The sequence below is a fragment of the Ischnura elegans genome, chromosome 6 (assembly GCF_921293095.1).
Source record: "Ischnura elegans chromosome 6, ioIscEleg1.1, whole genome shotgun sequence".
Classification (NCBI taxonomy): domain Eukaryota; kingdom Metazoa; phylum Arthropoda; class Insecta; order Odonata; family Coenagrionidae; genus Ischnura; species Ischnura elegans.
Window position 1 is genome coordinate 57,417,560 of NC_060251.1, and position 21,329 is coordinate 57,438,888.

General features: G+C 37.5%; 1 protein-coding gene across 2 annotated transcripts; it reads right to left on the reverse strand.

Annotated features, from left to right (window-relative positions):
* Window positions 1-5,982: 5,982 nt before the first annotated feature.
* LOC124160747 (protein germ cell-less) lies at window positions 5,983-21,180 on the reverse strand. Of its 2 annotated transcripts, none has more exons than XM_046536754.1 (10): window positions 20,879-21,180; window positions 20,635-20,758; window positions 20,260-20,356; window positions 20,027-20,178; window positions 19,818-19,948; window positions 19,559-19,731; window positions 16,842-17,043; window positions 15,439-15,732; window positions 9,420-9,510; window positions 5,983-6,731 (listed from the first exon to the last, which is right to left on the reverse strand). In XM_046536754.1, exons 1-10 carry the CDS (start codon window positions 21,028-21,030, stop codon window positions 6,591-6,593), a joined length of 1,557 nt encoding a protein of 518 aa, XP_046392710.1. In that variant the 5' UTR covers window positions 21,031-21,180; the 3' UTR covers window positions 5,983-6,590. The 2 variants fall into 2 exon arrangements, with proteins under 2 accessions (XP_046392710.1, XP_046392711.1); XM_046536755.1 differs by having other exon boundaries at window positions 15,439-15,657; window positions 20,879-21,172.
* Window positions 21,181-21,329: the final 149 nt, after the last annotated feature.

Consider the following 21,329-nt stretch of genomic DNA (forward strand, 5'->3'; position numbering starts at 1 on the left):
TAAATACTAGGATCAGTAGCCCACCAATGGCCTAACATAAGTCTGTTTACATAGCTGGCTACCCTAGTGAAATAACCTCTATAAAAAAACCTATGCCTAATGACTAGCTAAATGGTCAGCTGTGTTGCTGGGGATCTGCACCATAGGCATTCACTGGTTGAACTTCCAAACTGCTCACATTAGGCATAATCTGTGACACACCCAAATTTGAGCCAAAATTCGGAAATATAAAATAATCCCTTACATCCTCTAAGCTTTGCCCCCAAACTTATTGTGTTTAGAATTGCTTCATTCCTTTTTCTCTCTAGTCATCTCCAGTCTAATCTAACTTTTGTTTATTTGCATTCAGGTAATAACCATACTCACATCCATCCAGTTTGAGATTAATGAGGCTGTCAAAGGAAATTTTTAAATTAATCCCACAACCTCAGGAACTGTGGAAGCCAGGGGAGCAGCTAGGAATTAAGGCTAGGGGGGTTTCAGGTGCAACTAATACTGGGGGGCTTGAGGGTATTGCATACCCGCCAGGGTGAGTGGTAGGTATGGAGGCCTTCCGCCCGAAAAAAATTAAGATAAATGGTTCAAAATGGTGATTTTTACGGTCTTCTGAGGGATATTTAATTAATCCTCACACTGCTATATAAGCAATATTAATCCAATTAAGTAAAATAGATTTAACTTAAAAATTTCTGTGAGTTCTGGGGGGGGGGTTATATCCCCCAAAACCCCCCCTCGCTGCGCCACTGGTGGAAGCAATGTATAACTGCACTGAAAATAGGCGATTCCCACTAGCAAAACGTTTAATAGGACTGGTTTCATTGGTGGATTAGAGGAGGGGAACAGGGGGCACATGCCCCCCCCCCCCTCCAGCACTTAAACGATGGACAAGATTTTTAATATAGCTATCATTACTTTCATTTTGTTTAGTGTATTACGGAGCCTCAATTATTTAATTTCATAGTAATAACTTTCATATTAAAATAAAGAGAATATTTCATAGAGTAATTGTTGTATGTTGTTTTTAATCTGAGGTATTAGAAGACTGTTTACCTGTTAGACCCTTGTGACCCCCCTTTACCCCCCAGAAAAATCCTGGATCCACCCTTGACTGGTTTTGTTTGTCACAGCATCATCAGTTTCTAAGTCAGTGGCATACATAGATCCTCATTTTGTGGTGGAGGAGCCTTGGCCCTCACCTTCCTCCAATTCACTCGGAAAAGAGCTACCAACCTTAAGGAATTGTAAACTTTAGTTTGGCACCAATGAAGAGTGTTACCTTGGTGATGATACCTATCAGGACACTTCAGAATTACCAGGGTGTACCCAGGATCAAAACTAGAGGGGGGCAAGCCGTGGTCATTCAATTGAACTTAAGTTGTAACACAGAAAAGATTAAGGAAACCAATATTTCAAGAAAATTATAACAGCGTTATTCAAATTTTTTAAATTATTTGCTGAAAAAAAATATTTTAATGAAATGTTTTATGCTTTCTTGGATTTAAAGAAAATTTGCTCAAAACTTTCGTTTTGACCTAAATTTACTTGTGCTTGTAGGGGGGGCAGCTGTGACCTGCTTGTTACACTCATGCGTTATACCTACACATCGAATTCAATTAGGTCATTTCAGCACTCCAGCTTTGCCTCTATCTCTCACGGGTGCTTGGGGTATCAGTGAGGAGTTATCAGTAAATCAAGGTAATGAATCCATAATAGGGTAGTTTCCTTCGTCAAAGAAAACGAAAGACATTGATTGCGATTCGTTACCCACCATTAGTGTATTCATAATACACTAATTATTTGGATTTAGAAATCCCATTTTAGATGAATATTAATGGTCAATTTTAACCTCATTTGAAAATGGCCAGATTGGCACCCATGCAATGCCACTCCACGTGACGTCACAGGGACCTACATGCTATACGAGTAATCAGGATTTTTACATCATCTGAGATTACCAATGCATGCATGAGCCACAGAGCTCAGGGAAATAGGTTCAGCTATTAAAATTGCCTATGGTCGGAAAGTTTCCTAGCAGCCTGCATCGTAGCAGCACTCATATCCTCACACCAAGGTGGCCTCACCGGCGGCAGCAGGGACCAGAATGACGTCACATGGGCTTTTCCCAGCATTCACACTTAGCTGACGTGTTTTCGTGCACTTGAAATTTTTTACTTTTCATTTAATCGCGAAAAATAGATATCGTCATTTAAAAATCTAGAAGCGTGAATTACGTACTCCAGGAGTAATAATCTTTCGATTTAGGCAATAAAAAAAATAGGAAACCACCCTGTTGTAAGGGAGCCAAAATTAAAGAGAGTTTACGTTATCTCATTTTAGATAAAAACACATTATGATATTTTATACTTAAACATCAATGAATAATTAGGAGTGTACACAGTATCTCTGTATGCATCTCCCAGGGACTCACACATTATACATTCAAATGTGTAATTCAGGGTACAGCACTCTTTCTTTACATTCCTCATCTTTGGGGGTTCGGAGTTTGGAGGCCTGGAATACATATGACCCTGTCTCATGTCAAATGTGTTTCTGAAGGGAGGCAGGGAAGAGGGGTCACGTCTGTGCCAGTTATAGACATTTTTCTAAGTTAAGCCAACAACATTCCTACACCCCCTCTTAAAATAACATGAGAGGTAGAAGGGATTCTCTTAGGATACATTTTAAAAGAAATACAAATGCTTTAGGAATAAGGGCCAATACTTAAAGATCAGCGTGAACTTATAATGTCCTTGCCCTTATTTATTGAATGTGATATTTATCAGCTTAAAAACCAAGTATATATAAAAATTCAGAGTACTGTTACGAATGATTCTGTAGGTGACGGAAGACTAGAGGAGTCCATTTGGGAATAACAATTACCCGAGTAGCAGGGATATGGGTATCCACTTCACTATATATACTTACTTATATAATAATATTGAAAAGTAAATTAACTGTCAACATTTAATCTCCTTGTTTGATTAGTATTGAACATTGGACTGAGCACTTAGGCATCCCTTTTGCTTGGCGTCCTACTCAACCGCTTACTTTTTACTTACTTAACAATTAAGCCGGCCCTGGGTCAGGTTGAGGGGATAGCTAGAGGAGGGGGTATATTAGATGTCAGGCATAGGTGGATTTAGGGGGGGTGGGCACAGGGTATTTGATGCATAAAAACTAATATAAAGACGCTTAAAAAATAGACAAAATTTTTTATATGGTTATCATTACGTTTGTTTTGTTTTGTGTACTATGGGGCCTCAATCATTTAATTTCATATTAATAACTTTCACATTAAAATAAAGAAAATGTTTCATATATGTTTCATCTATTTTTTAATCTCAAGTATGAAAAGATCGTTTGCCTGTCAGACCCTTGGGCCCCCCCCCCCCGGAAAAAAATCCTGGATCTGCCCAAGGTGTCAGGTTAGCAGGGGGAAGGAAGAAGGGACATTCATCAGTATGTACATATCTTAAAATGCCTATCTGTACACTTCTTCAGCCAACTCCTTATTGCTTGCCTATGTAAACCTGTGCACAGGCACACAGCGAGATATTTGCCTCAGAGGGGGCTTTGTCAATTCACACAAATTGGAAAAAAATATTTTTCATTTAAATAAGCCATAAATTTTGTTTGCATACAGCTGAAATTTATAGTCTTCATTGATTTTCATCAAAATAGCTGTAGTGATACTGGCTTGGTCTCCATAGCCTTTTGTTTCCAAAATCCACCTTGTAGGAGGGGGAGTTCAATAAGTATGTAATGCAACACTTTTTTTCACGGCCAATTTTGGTTCAAAAAACTTGGCATATCTTTTGGAACATTTTCAAACATCACCGCTTCGTCCCATGTAGTTGCATGGGCTTCTTATTGGTGACCATGCTATGCGGAACTGTTAAAATGTTGTCTGTAACAAAGGTGCGTTCCAAACTATGGACAGTGATTGAATTTCTTTTGGCGGAAAACCAGGGTATCTCACAAATTCATATGTGCTTGCCAGTAGTGTAGCGTGGGGGGGGGGGGGTTTGAAGGGGTCCCCCCCCCCAAAATATAAAAACATAGTTAAGTACTTTGCTTCATAATGGAAAACAAATTATGAAAAATAATGAAATTACAAAGGACTTCTTTGACAAATGAAGTTTTTTCGATCATTAAAATTATGTAGTTTAAAACCCTCTACTTAGTACTCTGTTATTCAAAAATTTTCCCCTCTGGTTTTGGACCCTCCTTAATGAAATTCCTAGCTGGCGCTTGCAGTACGTCTTCAGTGATCTGGCATTGCATGAAAGCACAGCGAGTCATTGGGCAATGCGTGTTTCATCATTTCCGCTACGGGTTTGATGACGAAGTTGTAGATGCAATACGACGTTGGCTCCGACATTGACCAGTGGAATGGTACCGTGCAAGCACACAGGCCCTCGCTGCAAAGTGGTGTCAAGTCGTACAATTGAATGGCGATTATGATGAAAAATAGTGTTGTGTAGCAAGGGTGTACCCAGGAACAAAAAAAAGGGGGGGGCAAGGCATGATTGTTGAAGTTGTAACATGGAAAAGGTGAATGAAACCAACATTTTACAAAAATTATAACAGCGCTTTATTAATTTTTTAAATTATTTGCTTGAAAAAAATTATTTTTATTTTAGTTACGTCTTATGCTAATATCATATTTCATGCGTTTAAAAAAAATTTGTTCAAAACTTTCTTGTCAATCCAGTCCTGATTTTTCTGAAAGAATTTTGCTTCTAGATAGGGGGCAGGTGCACCCTGGTCATGAATAACATGGTGTATTTGAATGCAGAATAAAACAATGCCTGTTTCAGAAAAAATGTGTTGCATTACTAATTGAACTGCCCTCATATTTCTTTAGTTTTAAACTTTAGGGCTCTGGTGCCAGTAGCTGATATGATTTCATTTTGAGCTAATTTAAGGTCTGAGACCCTGACTTCAGTCTTCAACTTTAAATAGTTGTGAGGAAGTTAAAAGATAAGTGCCCCAAATCAAATAGGATGAAAGGCAGGCAGTTGCCGCAAGGTAAAAATTTTAGGGAGGCTGAAGCCCCCAAAGCCTGGCTAAATGACTGCCTTTGCACATTTGATGACATCTGATTATGCTCTAACTAGGATAAAAGTTCATATTATGATCTTTTTATATCTTTGAAAATTTAACCCACAGAATAATCTTGTACAGCTGTCTTGATAAATAACTAGTATGCCAAACTCTGACCACATGAATGCAGCAGTATCAGCAAGCCTTTCATCAACTTACCTTGTAATAAAAAAAAATCAAGCCAACTTGAAGATAATTCTGCCCACTTAAACTTCAAAATTTAACTCCTCCCTTACCATCTCTTTGCTATGTAAGTTAAATAGCAAATGCAACAGAAGACTTGGCCTCACCCAAAGGCATTACAACCCCAAAAGAGCACATGCTTTCTCAATCATGCCTCTCCTGGTCTCTCCCTCAAAATTAAGAGGACACCCATTTGCTGCAGCTAAGCCATACAACTTCTTCATCATCTAGTCATCTTTTGCACAGTCACCCTCTGCTAGAATGTCCTCTCTACTACCTTATTTACAGGCATTCTTTCTGAATGACCAAGCTACCTTAGTCTGACACAATTGCCTTCACATACCAACCAAGGTTTATTCAAGTCTATATAGCTCAGCATTGGTACAGACATGCAAAACATTATTTCCATTAAAATATTCCTTGCAGGATTTTAGTGAACAAAAACTACCTGAGAAGCAACAGTGAGTGAATATCAATCTTTTCGTTATGTACTGAAGCTTTGAATTTCAAAAATGACCACTTCCTACTTGACCATTGCATAACCATTTGAGGCCATGACATCACTACAATCTCATGGTATTCAGCATACCCACTCGTGCTCATGTACTTTGCTACACTCTCCTCTGAAAGAGATAGATAAATTCACCAAGGAAACCTAGATTCTAGGGCTATACAATAAATACTTAATCTGACTATTTGGAAATCACTTTTTATTGCTTGCATTGATGGCTTACCAATGGCTTCATACAAATTTTAATTATGAGCAAAATGGCAATAATTAGAACTTTTGGTCTCACCAATAACCGGTAAATCATGTAATGCACACTGGATCATCAAATAAATTTAGCTTACCGCCGCATCTCAATATATATTCAACAATAAAAACACATATAAAATTTTTTTACAATATGTTACCATTTAGAATCTATGTCAGATGAGTGGTTAAAAAAATCTGTACAATACGGTTATATTCTGCAAAAAATGACAGAGCCAAGAAAGAAAACACATTATTACACCATTGTTACTAAACAGCACCACTCCTTAAAATATGAAAATTTTCAAAATAATAAAGATTTATACACAACAATCATCCAAATTTCACATATTCACCAAGGACTATAACTTTTATAAATATATTACAAAGCTCTCAAAAAGGCCACGATGGTGAGAATATAAAATATTCATCACAGCAGCCCACATTCATAATTATGAGAATTCTTGGAATGAAAGATGACGTCAATACAAGTAAGCCTTACTTAAAAAAAAAAGGCTCGAAGCTCACCACCAGCGTTTCATTTATGCTATGATGAGGGCTCAGGCGTTACCACAGCCTCAACACCGGATGAGCCAGGAAATCCAAGTTTACTCGACACCACAACCAGAAAATTGAAAGACAATAGAAGTGGAAATTTTAACTTGTAGTCCAACTGAACCACCTTGAACTGAAAATTAAAGAGAAAAGAAGCAAATAAATGAGAGGACCAAATGTGCAAGGCATAATAAAAAATTTTAGCTGACAAATTGAGCATAATATTTGAAATTTATATTATATCATACATTCTATGTATGTATTAATATTAAGTTGAAACCTTTGGGGGATTTTAGAGTTATCTGTCATTAAGTTAGTGAATTTTATCAGCCATTGCCTTCACAGCATCTGATACCAATCTAAAGCCCTGGTTCCCAAGAACCACATATGGCTGAATGATGCACAATGCATGGGGGCGTGATCATGGATTCAAGACAATGGTTTGCAAGGATCTGTCACACCACTGAGCAAGGTAAGAAGCTACACTGATACATAGACAATGCCCCACACAGTCGTGTTGGGCACAAGCTCCCCAGAGACAACTGTTCCATGATCACTCAGTGCATTTGAACCATACTGCTCTGCCAATGATTCTTGGGAACCAATAGTATAGACCTTTCTTAAACACAAATGGCAATGCAATCATGCCATTAAGTATCATGCAGCCACTGATGTGAAGTTTTAGGAAACCAGGGCTTTAGAGTGCAACTGCAAATGGGCCAATGTCATTCTGCCATCGGTAAATATTTTTGTATTGCTGGAATGAATATTTTAAAAAGGGATAGAGATGAAATCCATTATGTTCTGAGGCTATTTTTATCATTCCAATATCTTATTACTAAAGCACATCTAATTTATACATTAGCATGTTATCATCAGGAAAAAACTGATGCCTAGCACTCAGGCTTGAATAATTATAAATATGAAAGAGAAAAAGATACGTATGTACTATGTATAATGTATTTTATGCAATTGAGTTACTGTCAGGAAAGAATAAAACTTAGCTAGTTCCACAATAATTATTATGTATTTATTCTTTCCTGACAGTCATGAAATCAAGTAATGTCTCAAGCTATTGCAATTAAATCCATTAAACCACCCAAGTGTTGACATTACCATCACCGTTAGGCAAGGCTTAACAGATTTCCATCAAAATATCATATACATATAGACTATGTAAGTAGAGACTTCGGGCAAGATGGTGTGGAAAAGATGCACTTCAAAAAGTGTAGGTAACTTCCAAAAATAAAAATATTTACTTTGATATTACATATTACTATTTATAGCATCATCAAAACCATATATTCTCATGTATCATATGGCCTCGTATAAGACCATTTTAGGGTAGTGGATTAAAGAGAGAAATATTAATGAAAAATACTAATATGAAAATAAATACTAATCATGGAAAAATCTGCAAAAGGAAACATAAATTATTAAATGGAAAAATGACAGTGTTTATACTATTACAGCAGACTCCCGATTATCCGGCTGCGGTTTATTCGGGTTGCGGATTATCAATGCTTGATTTTCCCTCTTGCTCAATTTTTTCCGCGATCTTTATTTAAAAAATCATATGCAAAATCATCGGAATTACTGCGTTAATGCTAGGATATACTGGCCTTATTATTTCCGTTAGAATCCCCTTTGTAAAACGGAAGCGATCGCGTGATATCTACAGTGCAACCTCGATACAACGACACCCCACGGTGCACTAATAAACACTCGCTATAGCGAATTGTCGCTTTACCAGGGGTGGAGCAAATAATAGCCAATATACCTGTTGCGAACAGATATACAGGAACAGGAGTGGTGCGGCGACAGATAAACATCTATCCGATAAACGTAAGCATAAATCCAGGCGAAAGGAGATGTTTTTTTGCATCACTAAATTTCCTTACTCAAATAACGACTAACTATTCAAACAATTTATAAGCGCCGCACTGAATAAAAGTCATGCAAAGCATTGTTTCGTCAATCATTATATTTATCGAACGACAGTTTACCACATAAATTTGAGACTGAGCACTCCATTAACTTCATTTCTAACAGATCGCTAGCAATTACAGAGGTTAAGGAGTCTTGATGAAAGTCTTCCGGCGGTGAAACCCTCGCTATGGCGAGAGCCAACACTGAAAGGGTCTCGTAAAAACGAATTTTTTAACACGCTTATTATAGGGTCAATTGACGGTGCATCGGCTATCTCTCGTAATAACGGGGGTCTCGCTATAGCCCATACTCGCTTTAACGAGGTTCCACTGTACATAATAAAATATGCTATTCATTAAAGTGCAAAATATCACACATTTTAGATTGGTAAAAGGGGTGAAGTGGAAGGGTGAGACAGGTAGAGGGAGGCTTCCTAGTAAATAGGTGGATAGTTCAGGAAATGATGAATGATAAAAGATCATAAAGACTTTCCATTACCTAATATATGCCACATCTTCGTGGATTCAGTCAATTCAAAATTGCACTGGGTGGTTTTTGAATTGCCTCCATAACCAACCTATTTTATTGAGTAACAGTCTCCACATTTGACAAAAATGGTTGCCAAGTGTCAATTAAGCTTTTTCTCATACAGACTTTACTCAAGTACTTCTGTCATTAACCAATCTCAGTTGGCATATGGCAGAAGATTTTGGTGTTGTTAAAATTGATTGAGAGCGCAATATCAAGACTGGTAATTAGACATTGTTGTCATGAGCATTGACAGACAAGCCATTACAGTACATACATAAACACTATATGCCACAGTTACACTATATGAGGCTTATATATGTCACATAAACACTATATGAGGCTTAATTATATGTATCCTCACCTCTTCTCCTTGACCCAAGGAAAGGGATATCACATCCGTTTTTTGAGAACTAACCACTTGAAGCTGCCCATCCAAGGATGCTATCGTTACCCTAAAGGTAGAATAAATTAAAAGAGAATATTATTCCATAGAACAAAAAAAAAACAATATTTTACAGCAGACAAATCTTAAAAATATATGGTACATAGATGTTTCAACGCAGCAAAATTTAGTAGATATGAGAGAGGGATCGTTTACACTGTTAAACAGTAGTAAATTTTGATGGTACATCACCAGAATAGATAGAAATTGAATCCAACACCTTATAACCATAACATTAACATCTGAATGAAAATTATAATAGGATTGCAAGGAATCATTTTAAATCCCTACATATCTAATAATATGCCATATATGGTTAGCAAATCATCACAGTCAAACATTAAAATTAGTTATTGTGTACATGAATACATTAAAACAGTAAAATAGAACAATTTCCTTTAAAGTCACATCAACATAAAAATGACAATTGAAAATTAAGAATCTTACTCCCCTCTTGCAATAAGACAACTACTACGACAAAAGAAAAGGAAACCAAATATAATATTTATAGTATACATAAATTGAAAGTATTAAATGGCTATTAACTGAAAACTGCTCTTGCTAATGAATCGATGACTGTTCAATGAATACTTTTGTGCTATTATGAAATACCATTCCTATTTAATTTTTGGTGTAGATGTTAAATAATTCAACCTATCAACCAGCTCAGCAAGAAAATGATGCTAAAAAGAAATACGTTACCCACCGATGAAGTCAATAGGTCAAGCATTTAAAATTTGGGACGACAGAAGAATTGAAGATTAATCGGATCAACTATGTAAGTAATGAGACAGCATTAATAAGAGTGGGGAAAATAGGTCTTCCAAAAACCCTAAGAAGAAGAAGGAACAACTTAATCAGCAATCATACAGATACACATCATAAAGCAAGATGGATTCATGAAGACAACCTGTGTAGGGTAACAAGATACAGTGCAACCTCGATATAACGACACCCCACGGTGCACTAATAAACACTCGCTATAGCGAATTGTCGCTTTACCGGAGGTGGAGCATTTAATAGCCAATATACCTGTTGCGAACTGATATACAGGAACAGGAGTGGTGCGGCGACAGATAAACATCTATCCGATAAACGTAAGCATAAATCCAGACGAAAGGCGATGTTTTTTTGCATCACTAAATTTCCTTACTCAAACAACGACTAACTATTCAAACAATTTATAAGCGCCGCACTGAATAAAAATCATGGAATGCATTGTTTCGTCAATCATTATGCCAATGCACAACCGACGAAGCCATTTTTCTATGCACTTAATTAGTTCATTTACGTGATCATTCTATTATTTTGGTATTTTCCACTGAAAATTCAAAAATTAACTGATAAAACAGTATCGCGGTTATTTAATGCCTCAAATGTTTCCATTGGTGTATGTTTATTGTTTCTGTACGTTAAGCGGCAGTGAAGTGAAATAACGCATTACATTTGTTTCTACAGGCGAAAACGGTGGAAGGTTGTATAAAGTTCCCGCCTTGGAAGACTTTTTCTATCAAATAATGTAATATTTACATCATCTATGGTAAAAAGTTTGCTAAGCTTGAAAAATGATGTGATTAAAATTGCCGTTGTTGAAAAAAGTTTCTTTTTGGGTGTTACGCTTGCGACGTATTTGAAATAATACGCCGAGTTTACCACTACACTGCAAACGAGAGTTAGCTCTTCTGTGAGTTCTTCCAGCGGCCACCAGGGGATGCTCGGCTACCCGCGTGACAAAAGAGAGCGCCAGTACGACTCCAACCACTGACGCGAATAGTTCACCCTTGTAAATCCGCAACGGAGAATAAATGCATACATCCGGACAATTCACGCTGAGTATCTTTGCTTCGTACATCCTACATCATCGCTAAGGCGCACTACCTACCTTTAGAGGCATCATTGCAAGAAATACCTCATACTGCAAGGGTTTTGTCGGGGAGTTGTATGTAAAAAAGTTCCGTTTCGTCTATGTTATATGACGCGGGGAATACTTCTAAAGATACTTATGATCGGAGTCCTTTCTTCCACGACTTCGGGTTTACACCGGAGGCATCACCAGCAATTATGAGGGGAGATAACGCTTTGGTGCTTCGCATTAGTATAATCAACCTTCTGCACTCTTAAAATTCTCGATTCGTAATCTATCCCTGAAATATTCCGCTTTAGGCTTGGGGGTAGCCCCTTTCTCAGAAGTTCCCGCAGATTTGAATGGGCAAAACCACCCGAACAAAGCACCTTATAACTATTCATCGTCTGCATTCCTTGGGCGCTTGTTTCTTTTAATTTTGCAGAGCGAATAGGAAGATAAATTAATTTCGACACTCTCATATTACTCCTTTATTTTTATTTTCCCGCTTAGACGTGTTTGGTGTTTTTTTGGTCATGATGACTGCCATCAAATGCTTTCTATTCACGCAACTCACGGACGTGCGGGTATGCTGCCGACTGCTTTCTGCCGCCCGAGGAACAAAAGAAGATGAAGCATTCGCTAATGCTAATGCCACAATATTTTCACCAAAATTAACTACTTATTTATCGAACGACATTTTACCACATAAATTTGAGACTGAGCTCTCCATTAACTTCATTTCTAACAGATCGCTAGCAATTACAGAGGTTAAGGAGTCTTGATGAAAGTCTTCCGGCCATGAAACCCTCGCTATGGCGAGAGCCAGCACCAAAAGGGTCTCGTAAAAACGAAGTTTTTAACACGCTTATTATAGGGTCAATTGACGGTGCATCGACTATGTCTCGTTATAGCGGGAGTGTCGCTATAGCCCGTACTCGCTTTAACGAGGTTCCACTGTAGGAGGAAAAGCAAAAGACTGCCCCGAATGACTTAAATGGGACAAGTTGTTCAGGATGTAAAAGAGAACAAACAAATAAAATTTCTTAGCAGATTTGGGGGATCAGTGGACAGCTGCATCAAACCAATCTACCACCATCTCCAAACCAAACTAACATTCTACGGAAGACAACAGTACCAATCAATTTTCAATTGACTCACTGGTTTCGAAGTTAGCAGAGGTTTGCGTTGTTTACAACAACTCCGTTAATTTTTGTAGTATAAACAATTTGTTTTCGGCAAACTACTAGCAATAGATGTGGCTTCTTTATATCAAAATTGCAAGTTATAGGAACGAAAACTACGGGAATGCCAAGCGCTCAAAGTTGGGCACCTTGATTTTACGCGCAAAAAACGGGTACTTTTTCGAGAAAAAATTAAGTACAGGAAATACTATTGAGCCGAAGAATTTTTAAAGTACATGATATAACGTAGAACTAAATTCTCTTTCGTATGCTTTTTATTGCATTGAAATCGATTGCTTCATTTAGACGCTAGAGCTCCTCAAACTCGAGTATCTTGCTTTTTTTTTACAGACAGTAGGCATTTTTGACTAAAGATGATGATAGACTTCACATATATAACACAACAGTTGTTCTTATGGAAGAATCATGAAGATCAAATTTGAATGTGATCCTGGGCATACCCAGCAAGGGATAGGAGGGGGCAGCTGCCCCAGAACCAAAAATCGCAAATGCCTATAAGGAAAATAATATTTTTTCAAGCAAATAATTTTAAAAACTAATACAGAGAGCTGTTACAGTTTCCTTAAAATGTTTATTTCATTCACCTTTTCTATGCTTAAATCTTACCTACAACTTGAAAGACCATGGCTTGCCCCCCTCCCCACCCCCCCCCTAGTTTTGATCCTGGGTACGCCCTTGTGTGTGATGCCAATAGGGTGGTTTCCTATTATTCTTTATTGCCTGAATTGAAAGATTATTACTCCTGGAGTATGCATTTCATGCTTTTAGATTTTTAAATGACGATATGTATTTTTCGCGATCAAATGAAAAGTTAAAATTTTCAAGTGCGTGAAAACACGACGGCTAAGTATGAATGCTGGGAAAAGCCCTATCTAAACTAAAGAGTGCGGTGGCCTTGGGGCAAAGATATGTGCGCTGCTGCGATGCAGGTTGCTAGCAGGTAGCAGAGTACCCTGCTAGCAGGTATTTCTTGGCTTAAATAAGGATTATTAATAACTTATCAAACGAAGGAAACTTTCCGACCATAGGCAATTTAAATAGGTGATTATTAAGAGATGTTTCCCTGAGCTCTGTGCCTCATGCATGCATTGGTAATCTCAGACAATGTAAAACTCCTATCTACTCATATAGAATCTAGGTCCCTGTGACTGCCACGTGGAGTGGAATCGCATAGGCGCCAATCTGGCCTTTTTCAAATGAGGTTAAAATTGACCGTTAACATTTGTCTTAACTGAAATTTCTAAAACCAAATAATTTGTAAATTATAAATTCATTAATGTTGGGTAACGAATCGCAATTAATGCCTTTCATTTTCTTCGATGAAGGAAACTACCCTATTGTGTGAGTGATGCCGAAGTTCTAAGAAGAGTCATTTGAAAATCTTGGGTGAAAAACTGAACAATTTCATCCGCCACATCATGACAGACAATAGTCTAATGAAAATTACTGTTGAAGGACAGGAGGAGAGGAAAAACATCAGGGTATGGCCACAGATAAGATACATAGAGCAGGTAATGAAAGATGTAAAGCAGAATAATTATGTAGGTGTTGAATTATTTGACGATACAACAATTTAATGGAGAGCTGCATCAAACCTATCTAAGAATTGACTTACGATAGATAACAGGGGAATGAGCTCTACAGCTTCTGTAGATAGGTGAATCAAACAGGGTTCTCAAATGGCCGTAAAATTTGACACCACTCATCAAAAACAAAAAAACACTTAACCAGAATGCCCTCCTGTGGCATTTGATCTTAGGTTTTCCCGGCGTATCAGCTGCAGAAAAGTTTCTTGGGTTTTCCACCAGTTGATGTCTTCCATGTCTCCCGAACGTTTTGAGCAGCGACTTGCTGTCCATCCTCAGGGGATCTTCCGAATGCTGTTCTTCAAAATTTAACAAACATATATACACCCCATCCATGGTCAGTTGTAACCTGATTGGTTCATGCGTGTTGGGCTTTTCCCGCCATTTCTGTTGTATATAAGGGAGTTTACGAAATCACATGCCAGTGCGGGAAGACATATAGGAGAGAACAGTCAGACCATTGAAACTAGGATGAAGGAACATCAGAGGTTCTTATGATTGGCCCAACCAGAGAAGTCTGCAGTGGCGGAGCATAGCATCAGTTAGGACCATGCCATAAAATGGAAGGAGACGAAACTGCTCGGCTGGTCACATGGCTACTGGGACCGCCTTGTCAAGGAAGCCATTCAGATCCACATCAACCGCTACAACATCAACAGAGACACTGAGTTCCAAAACCAGCAATGCTTGGAGACCAATAATGAAATCTCTTATATACAACAAAAATGGCGGGAAAAACACAACACGTGTGAACCAATCAGGTTACACCTGACCATGGATGTATGGAGCAAGTATATATGCTTGTCAAATTTTGAAGAACGGCATTCGGAAGATCCCCTCAGGATGAACAGCAAGTTGCTGCTCAAAATGTCGGGAGACATGGAAGACATCAACCAGTGGAAAACCCAAGAAACTTTTCTGCACCCTCCTGTGGCAGTGTACCGGAATTACTGTATTTCTCCGAATATAGTCCCCCTCTGAATATAGTCTCCCCCCCCCCTAATTTTGAGGCTTCAGTTTTGGGAAAAGTTTAAAAAATGCATTTGAATATAGTCCCCCCCTTTACTTTTACCTTGGGCATTTTGGGAAAAAAAGAGGGGATTATATTCAGACATATACGGTACTTTCACGCCACGGACTACCACAGACACAAGCACACCCCGGAATGGACACCTTCGCAAGTCGCTAAGGTGACCCTGGGTTGTAACCTTGACTTATGATGATGATAGTATTCACATCTGCAACAGTAGCAAACAACCATCTTGCAAACCTGAGCCGATACAAACCAAAACCCTACAACTCACCTGATGAGAAGGTGCCGGCTTGGCTGGTGACTAAGTAAAGCTGTACAGTCTGCTCGGTGATTCCTTCTGATCTTCAGCTTCCGGTTAGTGAGGTTCATAATAACATCAAGGCCAAAGTTGAAGCCAGTCCACCTCCAGCAATGATGCCCTTCAGTCAAAATGGTGCGACCACAACGCAAGCTCTCCTCCAGGAATTCAGCTGAGCTCACCTCCTTGGGTCTTCGTGAAAAAGGGAATGGAAGCTTAAGACCAGCAACAACTTGAAGTATTGAATAAAATTCATCTTTTTGGTGCCTGAATGGAAAGTTTAAATCATTTCACTCCATAGAGCAGAGATAATTAGAAATGAGTCAAAGAAAATAAGGTTGCAATGAAAGGTGATTGTTGAGACCTAAAAATTGTACATAATTTAATCAAGACCAGGTAACACAACACTAAGGAGTTTCAAAGTTTCAGACACTTTGTTAAAATTTCACACATTTGTATTTTCCAAAAAGTTAAACAAATATGCTTTCATTCATTTGAGAATTGATTAATGCCCAAACACATTTATAACCTGTGGCACATAACAAAATATTTAATCCACGTATTTATACTAATGTGCATTATTTTATTACGTCAAATCCATTTTAAAAATGAGAAAAATTCTTTTCCTCAGATGCAATAAGCATTTGCTTGGACTTCATTTTCCAGTGGAAAACTTGTAAGCATTAAGCAATATATGAAGTGATCAAAATAAGGATTTCTAAGAAAGCTTGCCTGACATACCATCAAATGCATTTGGTTGGTAAGAAATAATTGTAGGTTTATAAATTATGAAGGCTATGTCATTAAGTGCTCTCGATTTTTAATCGCTGCCTGTAGGTTTATGGCTGATGAAGGGAACATATTGAATTTGAATTGAAGTATATATACAAATACATAACTTGAAAGGCCTCATTATATGAGATGCATGTTCCTTTGGAAACCGAGGTATGTCTTCAGTGAAAAACGGAGCATTTAAACCTACCACAGTAATCATGAGTACCCAAATGAGCCAAAACAATGGGTTGACAGATTTGAACAATCAATAATGGATGTAGATATTATGCCATTTAAGTATTTATATACACATTAGATACCATGCAAGCAAAGTGCAATGAGTTAAAAGGAATATGTAATGACTAATGAAGTTTCACAGAAGAAAAAAACAAGCATGTATCCTCATCACTGGAATTAATACTTAGGAATATGTATAGTCATACGGTAGTGTCGATTTACCTCATTTTGGTCAACATAAATTGAAATGAATAACTCCCCTGAAAAATAACACAAATACATTGCACTTGCATGAAGTGGTATGTTCCATTGAATTTTATTTTATTTAAAAAATTGGAGCTAAGTAATTCTTTAGATATACATACCCTTTATCCACACCCTGATCAATACGTAGCATTTGATACCACTGCTGCTCTATAACTGGTCCCAGCCATCGAGAAGGTATTATGTTGTCCGAATGTATCACCTCAAGGTCAATATGGTGATTGACTAAGTGAGGTAGTCTCAACTTTCCAAATGCTTTTCTATATAGTTCACCAGCACTGCTATCCAAAAATGCCTCTTGTCCTGTAATCAAAAAATCATTGATGAAAACCGAAATATAGTCTAGACTTACTTAGGTCTTATAATATGAGAGATTCCACACATAGGCATACCCGGGATCAAAACTAGGGGGAGGGGGGGGGCAGGTCAAGGTCATTCAGGTTGTAATAATTTAGCATGAAAAGGCTAATGACACCAGCCTTTTAAGAAAGTAATACATAACAGGGCTTAATTGGTTTTAAAAATTATTTGCTCGAAAAATATTATTTTTATTTTACTTACACATATTACACATCTTTTTTGGGGGGGGGGGGGGGGGGGTATAAAGAAAATGTGTCAAAAACTTTCTTTTCAATTCAGTCCTGATTTTCCAAAAAGAATTTTATGATTTTTGCTTTTGGGGGAGGGGGGAGCAGCTGCCCCTTCTGCCTCCCGCTGGGTATGTCCACGACTCCACATCAATTGAACCACAGGTAATTGCTTTCCTCACCACTGCACATTCCGTGGGGCAAAGTAGAAAAATCATTTGCCTTGACTGATATTTGAACTTGGATCTTCAGTATACATGCCTTGAGTTCCACCACTTGAACTGTCAAGACATCTTTTTCCTCTACAAATTTTTGCAAGCTTTAGAGGAAAATTGTTTAAAGGGCCTAGTGGCATTGTATCTCTGACAGCATAAACAAGCATGTCCTGAGAATGAATAATTTAATTTTGCCATTTCACAAATGAAATTTATTACCAACCAGTTTTAATGTTCCCTTAGTCATCATGTCCATTGAAACTGATCGTTAATAAATTTTAATAGAAAAATCACCAATCAAATTACTCATTTTCATGATGAATCAATTTCAATGAAGTTACACCAGATACCATCAGTTCCATCTTGTCCTCTAAACTCAACAAAGATCCCAACACTCATTTCACGAGAGATTCTTTATAATTGAAGGGATGATATGAATTTGGCACCCATGATTTCATAATGACTAAAGGTATACCTCGCCTAACACAAGAGTTATTTTCATAAAATATATCGTGTCTACATAAATTTCATGTATCGTGAGAGGTGTATCACAGATGGTATGCATACTTTACATGTTGTGCACCACTGGTTTACTTCTTTGGGCTATTTTGATGTGACTAAATGCTGCCTGTAGCCCACGATCAGTTTTTCATCTCTTTTCTAAGATTGATAAAATTATCGCCGACAAAAGCCATCAACCAATATCTATTGCCTACCTCTATCAAGTAAAAAAACTCAATACTAAAAATTGAAACAATTTTCATTAAGATAGAAATTTTGAATTATTTTAAATTATCATAAACCCATATGCTTCAATGCCATAAGTATCCAAATAGGTGATCAAAAATACCAGTGATATCACATTTTATAAAATCAATAATGTATGAATATTACGGCAAATGATGTTTCTTCCTTCTTTGCTTTTATCTTGATTATAAAGAAGTGATATGAGAGTTTTAATAGGTCTATAATTGAGTCCAAGGAGGTAGATGTTTGAATTAAATGGCTGCAATCTTACAATTGCGATTTACAGAGGTTTATAGTGCACTCACTCAAATCAAACCTCCCAACACTCAGGATCAATAGCACAGGGTTCAACAGCTATAGAAAGTGATCTCAAGAAAATAGTTGGACTGTAGGTCCTTTCAGATCAATAAACTACCAACTCACCATTCTGATAATTTTGGGGTAACTACAGGCCTGGTTACACAGCAAAATAACCAGTGACTGTCCAAATGTATGAACATGTGAATGAACACAAAAATGAACTTTTTAACCACCGAACTTGTATGAATGTATGAACATAAAATAGAACATGCTCTAATTTGGTTCATGCATCTTGACATGCATTGTTCCACTAAAGCCATTCATACATTTACACATTAGCCCATAGGTGTTAATGTACTGTGTGCTAGACCTTATGACCATGGCAGTGTCAGACAATCCACTTCACCCATTTACTCAAGGTAATGGAAGTACTTTTGGGGGACAGTCCATTATTTTTGGGGGTGCCTTAATGGTGTGCAATGCCTCTCAGCGACAATGAGCCTGAGGTCTGATATGCGTCTAGATATTCATCAATTATCGTTAAATATTGTTTGCAGAGCTGGTAAAATAAAAAATTTCATTTAGGAGCCTCCTTAAAAGTAACAATCTTTTGAATTTAGCAAGAATTGACATGGGGGTGTCGGTTGCCATTTAATGCCCACCAAGTCTTTTTCACTCTCAGAAGTCACTCTATGGACAAAGCCTAGCTAGTTAAGGCTAGATGTGATCCAATAATGATTCAAGAATAGATGGTACACTCTTTGTGATTTTTTTAGAGATACTGCATAATGAAATCAAAAGAAATGTAGAATTTATCCACGAAAATTCAAAGTTTTCCCAAGAAAGCCATATAGCAAAATATATAATAACCATATTACAAAGACAAAATAATTTTAAAAGATTTTTCAATGTGATTCCATTCCTCTACCATAATATATTTTACAGGTCGAAGAACAACAAAGGACTTACCCTTACGACTCTGAAAATACTTCTGGGCCTCTGGCAATCCATCACTAAAATTGCCTTCCCATGTAGGATGTAACTGCAGGAATAGCCAAAATTTTAACATGATGTAAACCGAGAACTCGGTCTGCATCACAAACAAATCAGGACTGCCGACCAAAAGGCTCATTAAACTCGGACTAAAAGAAAAGAGATAAATAATGAACTAACAAAATCATCATCAAAATAGCACCAATTTTCTCCACAAAAAATGTTTCTAACTCACCTGATATCACGAAGTTTCTTGGGGAAATCCATCATGTTGCTCAGTAAATTAACCTTCAGCCAATTAAGGCAAGCCTCTTTCACCAATGGAACACCATACTGACACGATGTATTGTAGTAACTAACTACCGTCTGAAAACAAGGGTACAAATGTGCATTTAATGCTTGCCCTATAATACGATGACTCACGAAATATGTAAATAGAGATACCTGAACATTGGTGGAATCCTTCATTATTTCGATACATTCAGTAATTATTCCATCCAACTGAAATAAGGTGGCGGCAGCAAGTACAGGAACAACTTCGGCAGGCTTCAACACGAACTCATCTCGATAGAGTGACCCCAATACCACGAACAAAGCTAAAATCACAGAATATGATAACTTCATCAAGAATTCGCAACTACTAGCAAATACAATTATAAACGTCAACGTTTCCTTACCGTCTAAATTGATATTTGGGTCCTCTATTTGGATGTTTACATGACTCTCCATTGACTCTTTCCAAGAGCCAGAAAACATACTATTGAAATACGGACTCTAGATAGGAAAAATTGGCAATTAGTGCAGAGTACTACCAACCAATACATCACAAAATATTTTATTTATCTAATCAATATGTTCCTTCAGACAAGCTATATGTTTTTCGGGCTTAGAAAAGGACTTACGATAACCATAATATTATCATTGAGGTTAAATGCCAGAGGAACAAATAAAAAATTCACATTAACACTCGGAGGTAGTTTGCATGATACAAGTTTTCATCCATTAGGCTAGGGAGAACAAAGTAAAACGGATTAGTATTTGCTAAGACTCACCTGAGCCAAGTAAACTTTATGCAGTTTCCATTCCTTGCCTAATGCTACTACTGTAACATCGCTGTTGATACCTTCTTTGAATAACGTCTGGTAAATATAATGAGCCGTTGTGACTAGCATCTTTCTGCAGCAGAAACGACATTTATGCATGGATTTACTTATTGAAAATTTCGTCGCCATACCAATTACAAATACGTCTAATGCTCTCAGGAAAGTACCGCAAGTAAATAATTAGTTTGCTTACCGTTTTGGCGTGTGCATTGCTTCATTTATCATTGGATCTACTTCATCGTCCGATTCCTCATCTCTCTTTCTTTTCCTACCAATAGTGCCTAAAATGCTTTTGGATAATCGTATTGGATACTCGATAGCCGGGCTGCTCCAATTACTTCCCATTGTAAAAATTTTGCATTAAGTTACCTAACTCTTATCTATGCCGCCGGGAATGCAACGTTAACATTACTCTGGAAACACACTTTGTTTGTAAACATAACCTTTGCTCGATATGCGCAGGCGCCACTGTTCCACCAATTAAAATATTCGACTTTCTACTGAATTCTTTGAAGGGGTTTGAAGGGATTTCAAACATTTGAGGTGTGCCTCCGTCATTCCTATATTTAGAACCGACCTTCAATAGATTCCTACCACATTATCCATGTTTTTAATGCCATTTATAAATACTTGATTAATAATAT

Excerpts from the sequence above, each read along its gene's own strand:
- LOC124160747 (XM_046536754.1), bottom strand. The coding sequence starts at position 21,030 with ATGGGAAGTAATTGGAGCAGCCCGGCTATCGAGTATCCAATACGATTA. Across the intron at positions 19,949-20,026 it reads AGGATTCCACCAATGTTCAG|ACGGTAGTTAGTTACTACAA; the intron begins GTATCTCTATTT and ends CCTTGTTTTCAG. Across the intron at positions 6,732-9,419 it reads CCTTGGGTCAAGGAGAAGAG|TTCAAGGTGGTTCAGTTGGA; the intron begins GTGAGGATACAT and ends TTTAATTTTCAG.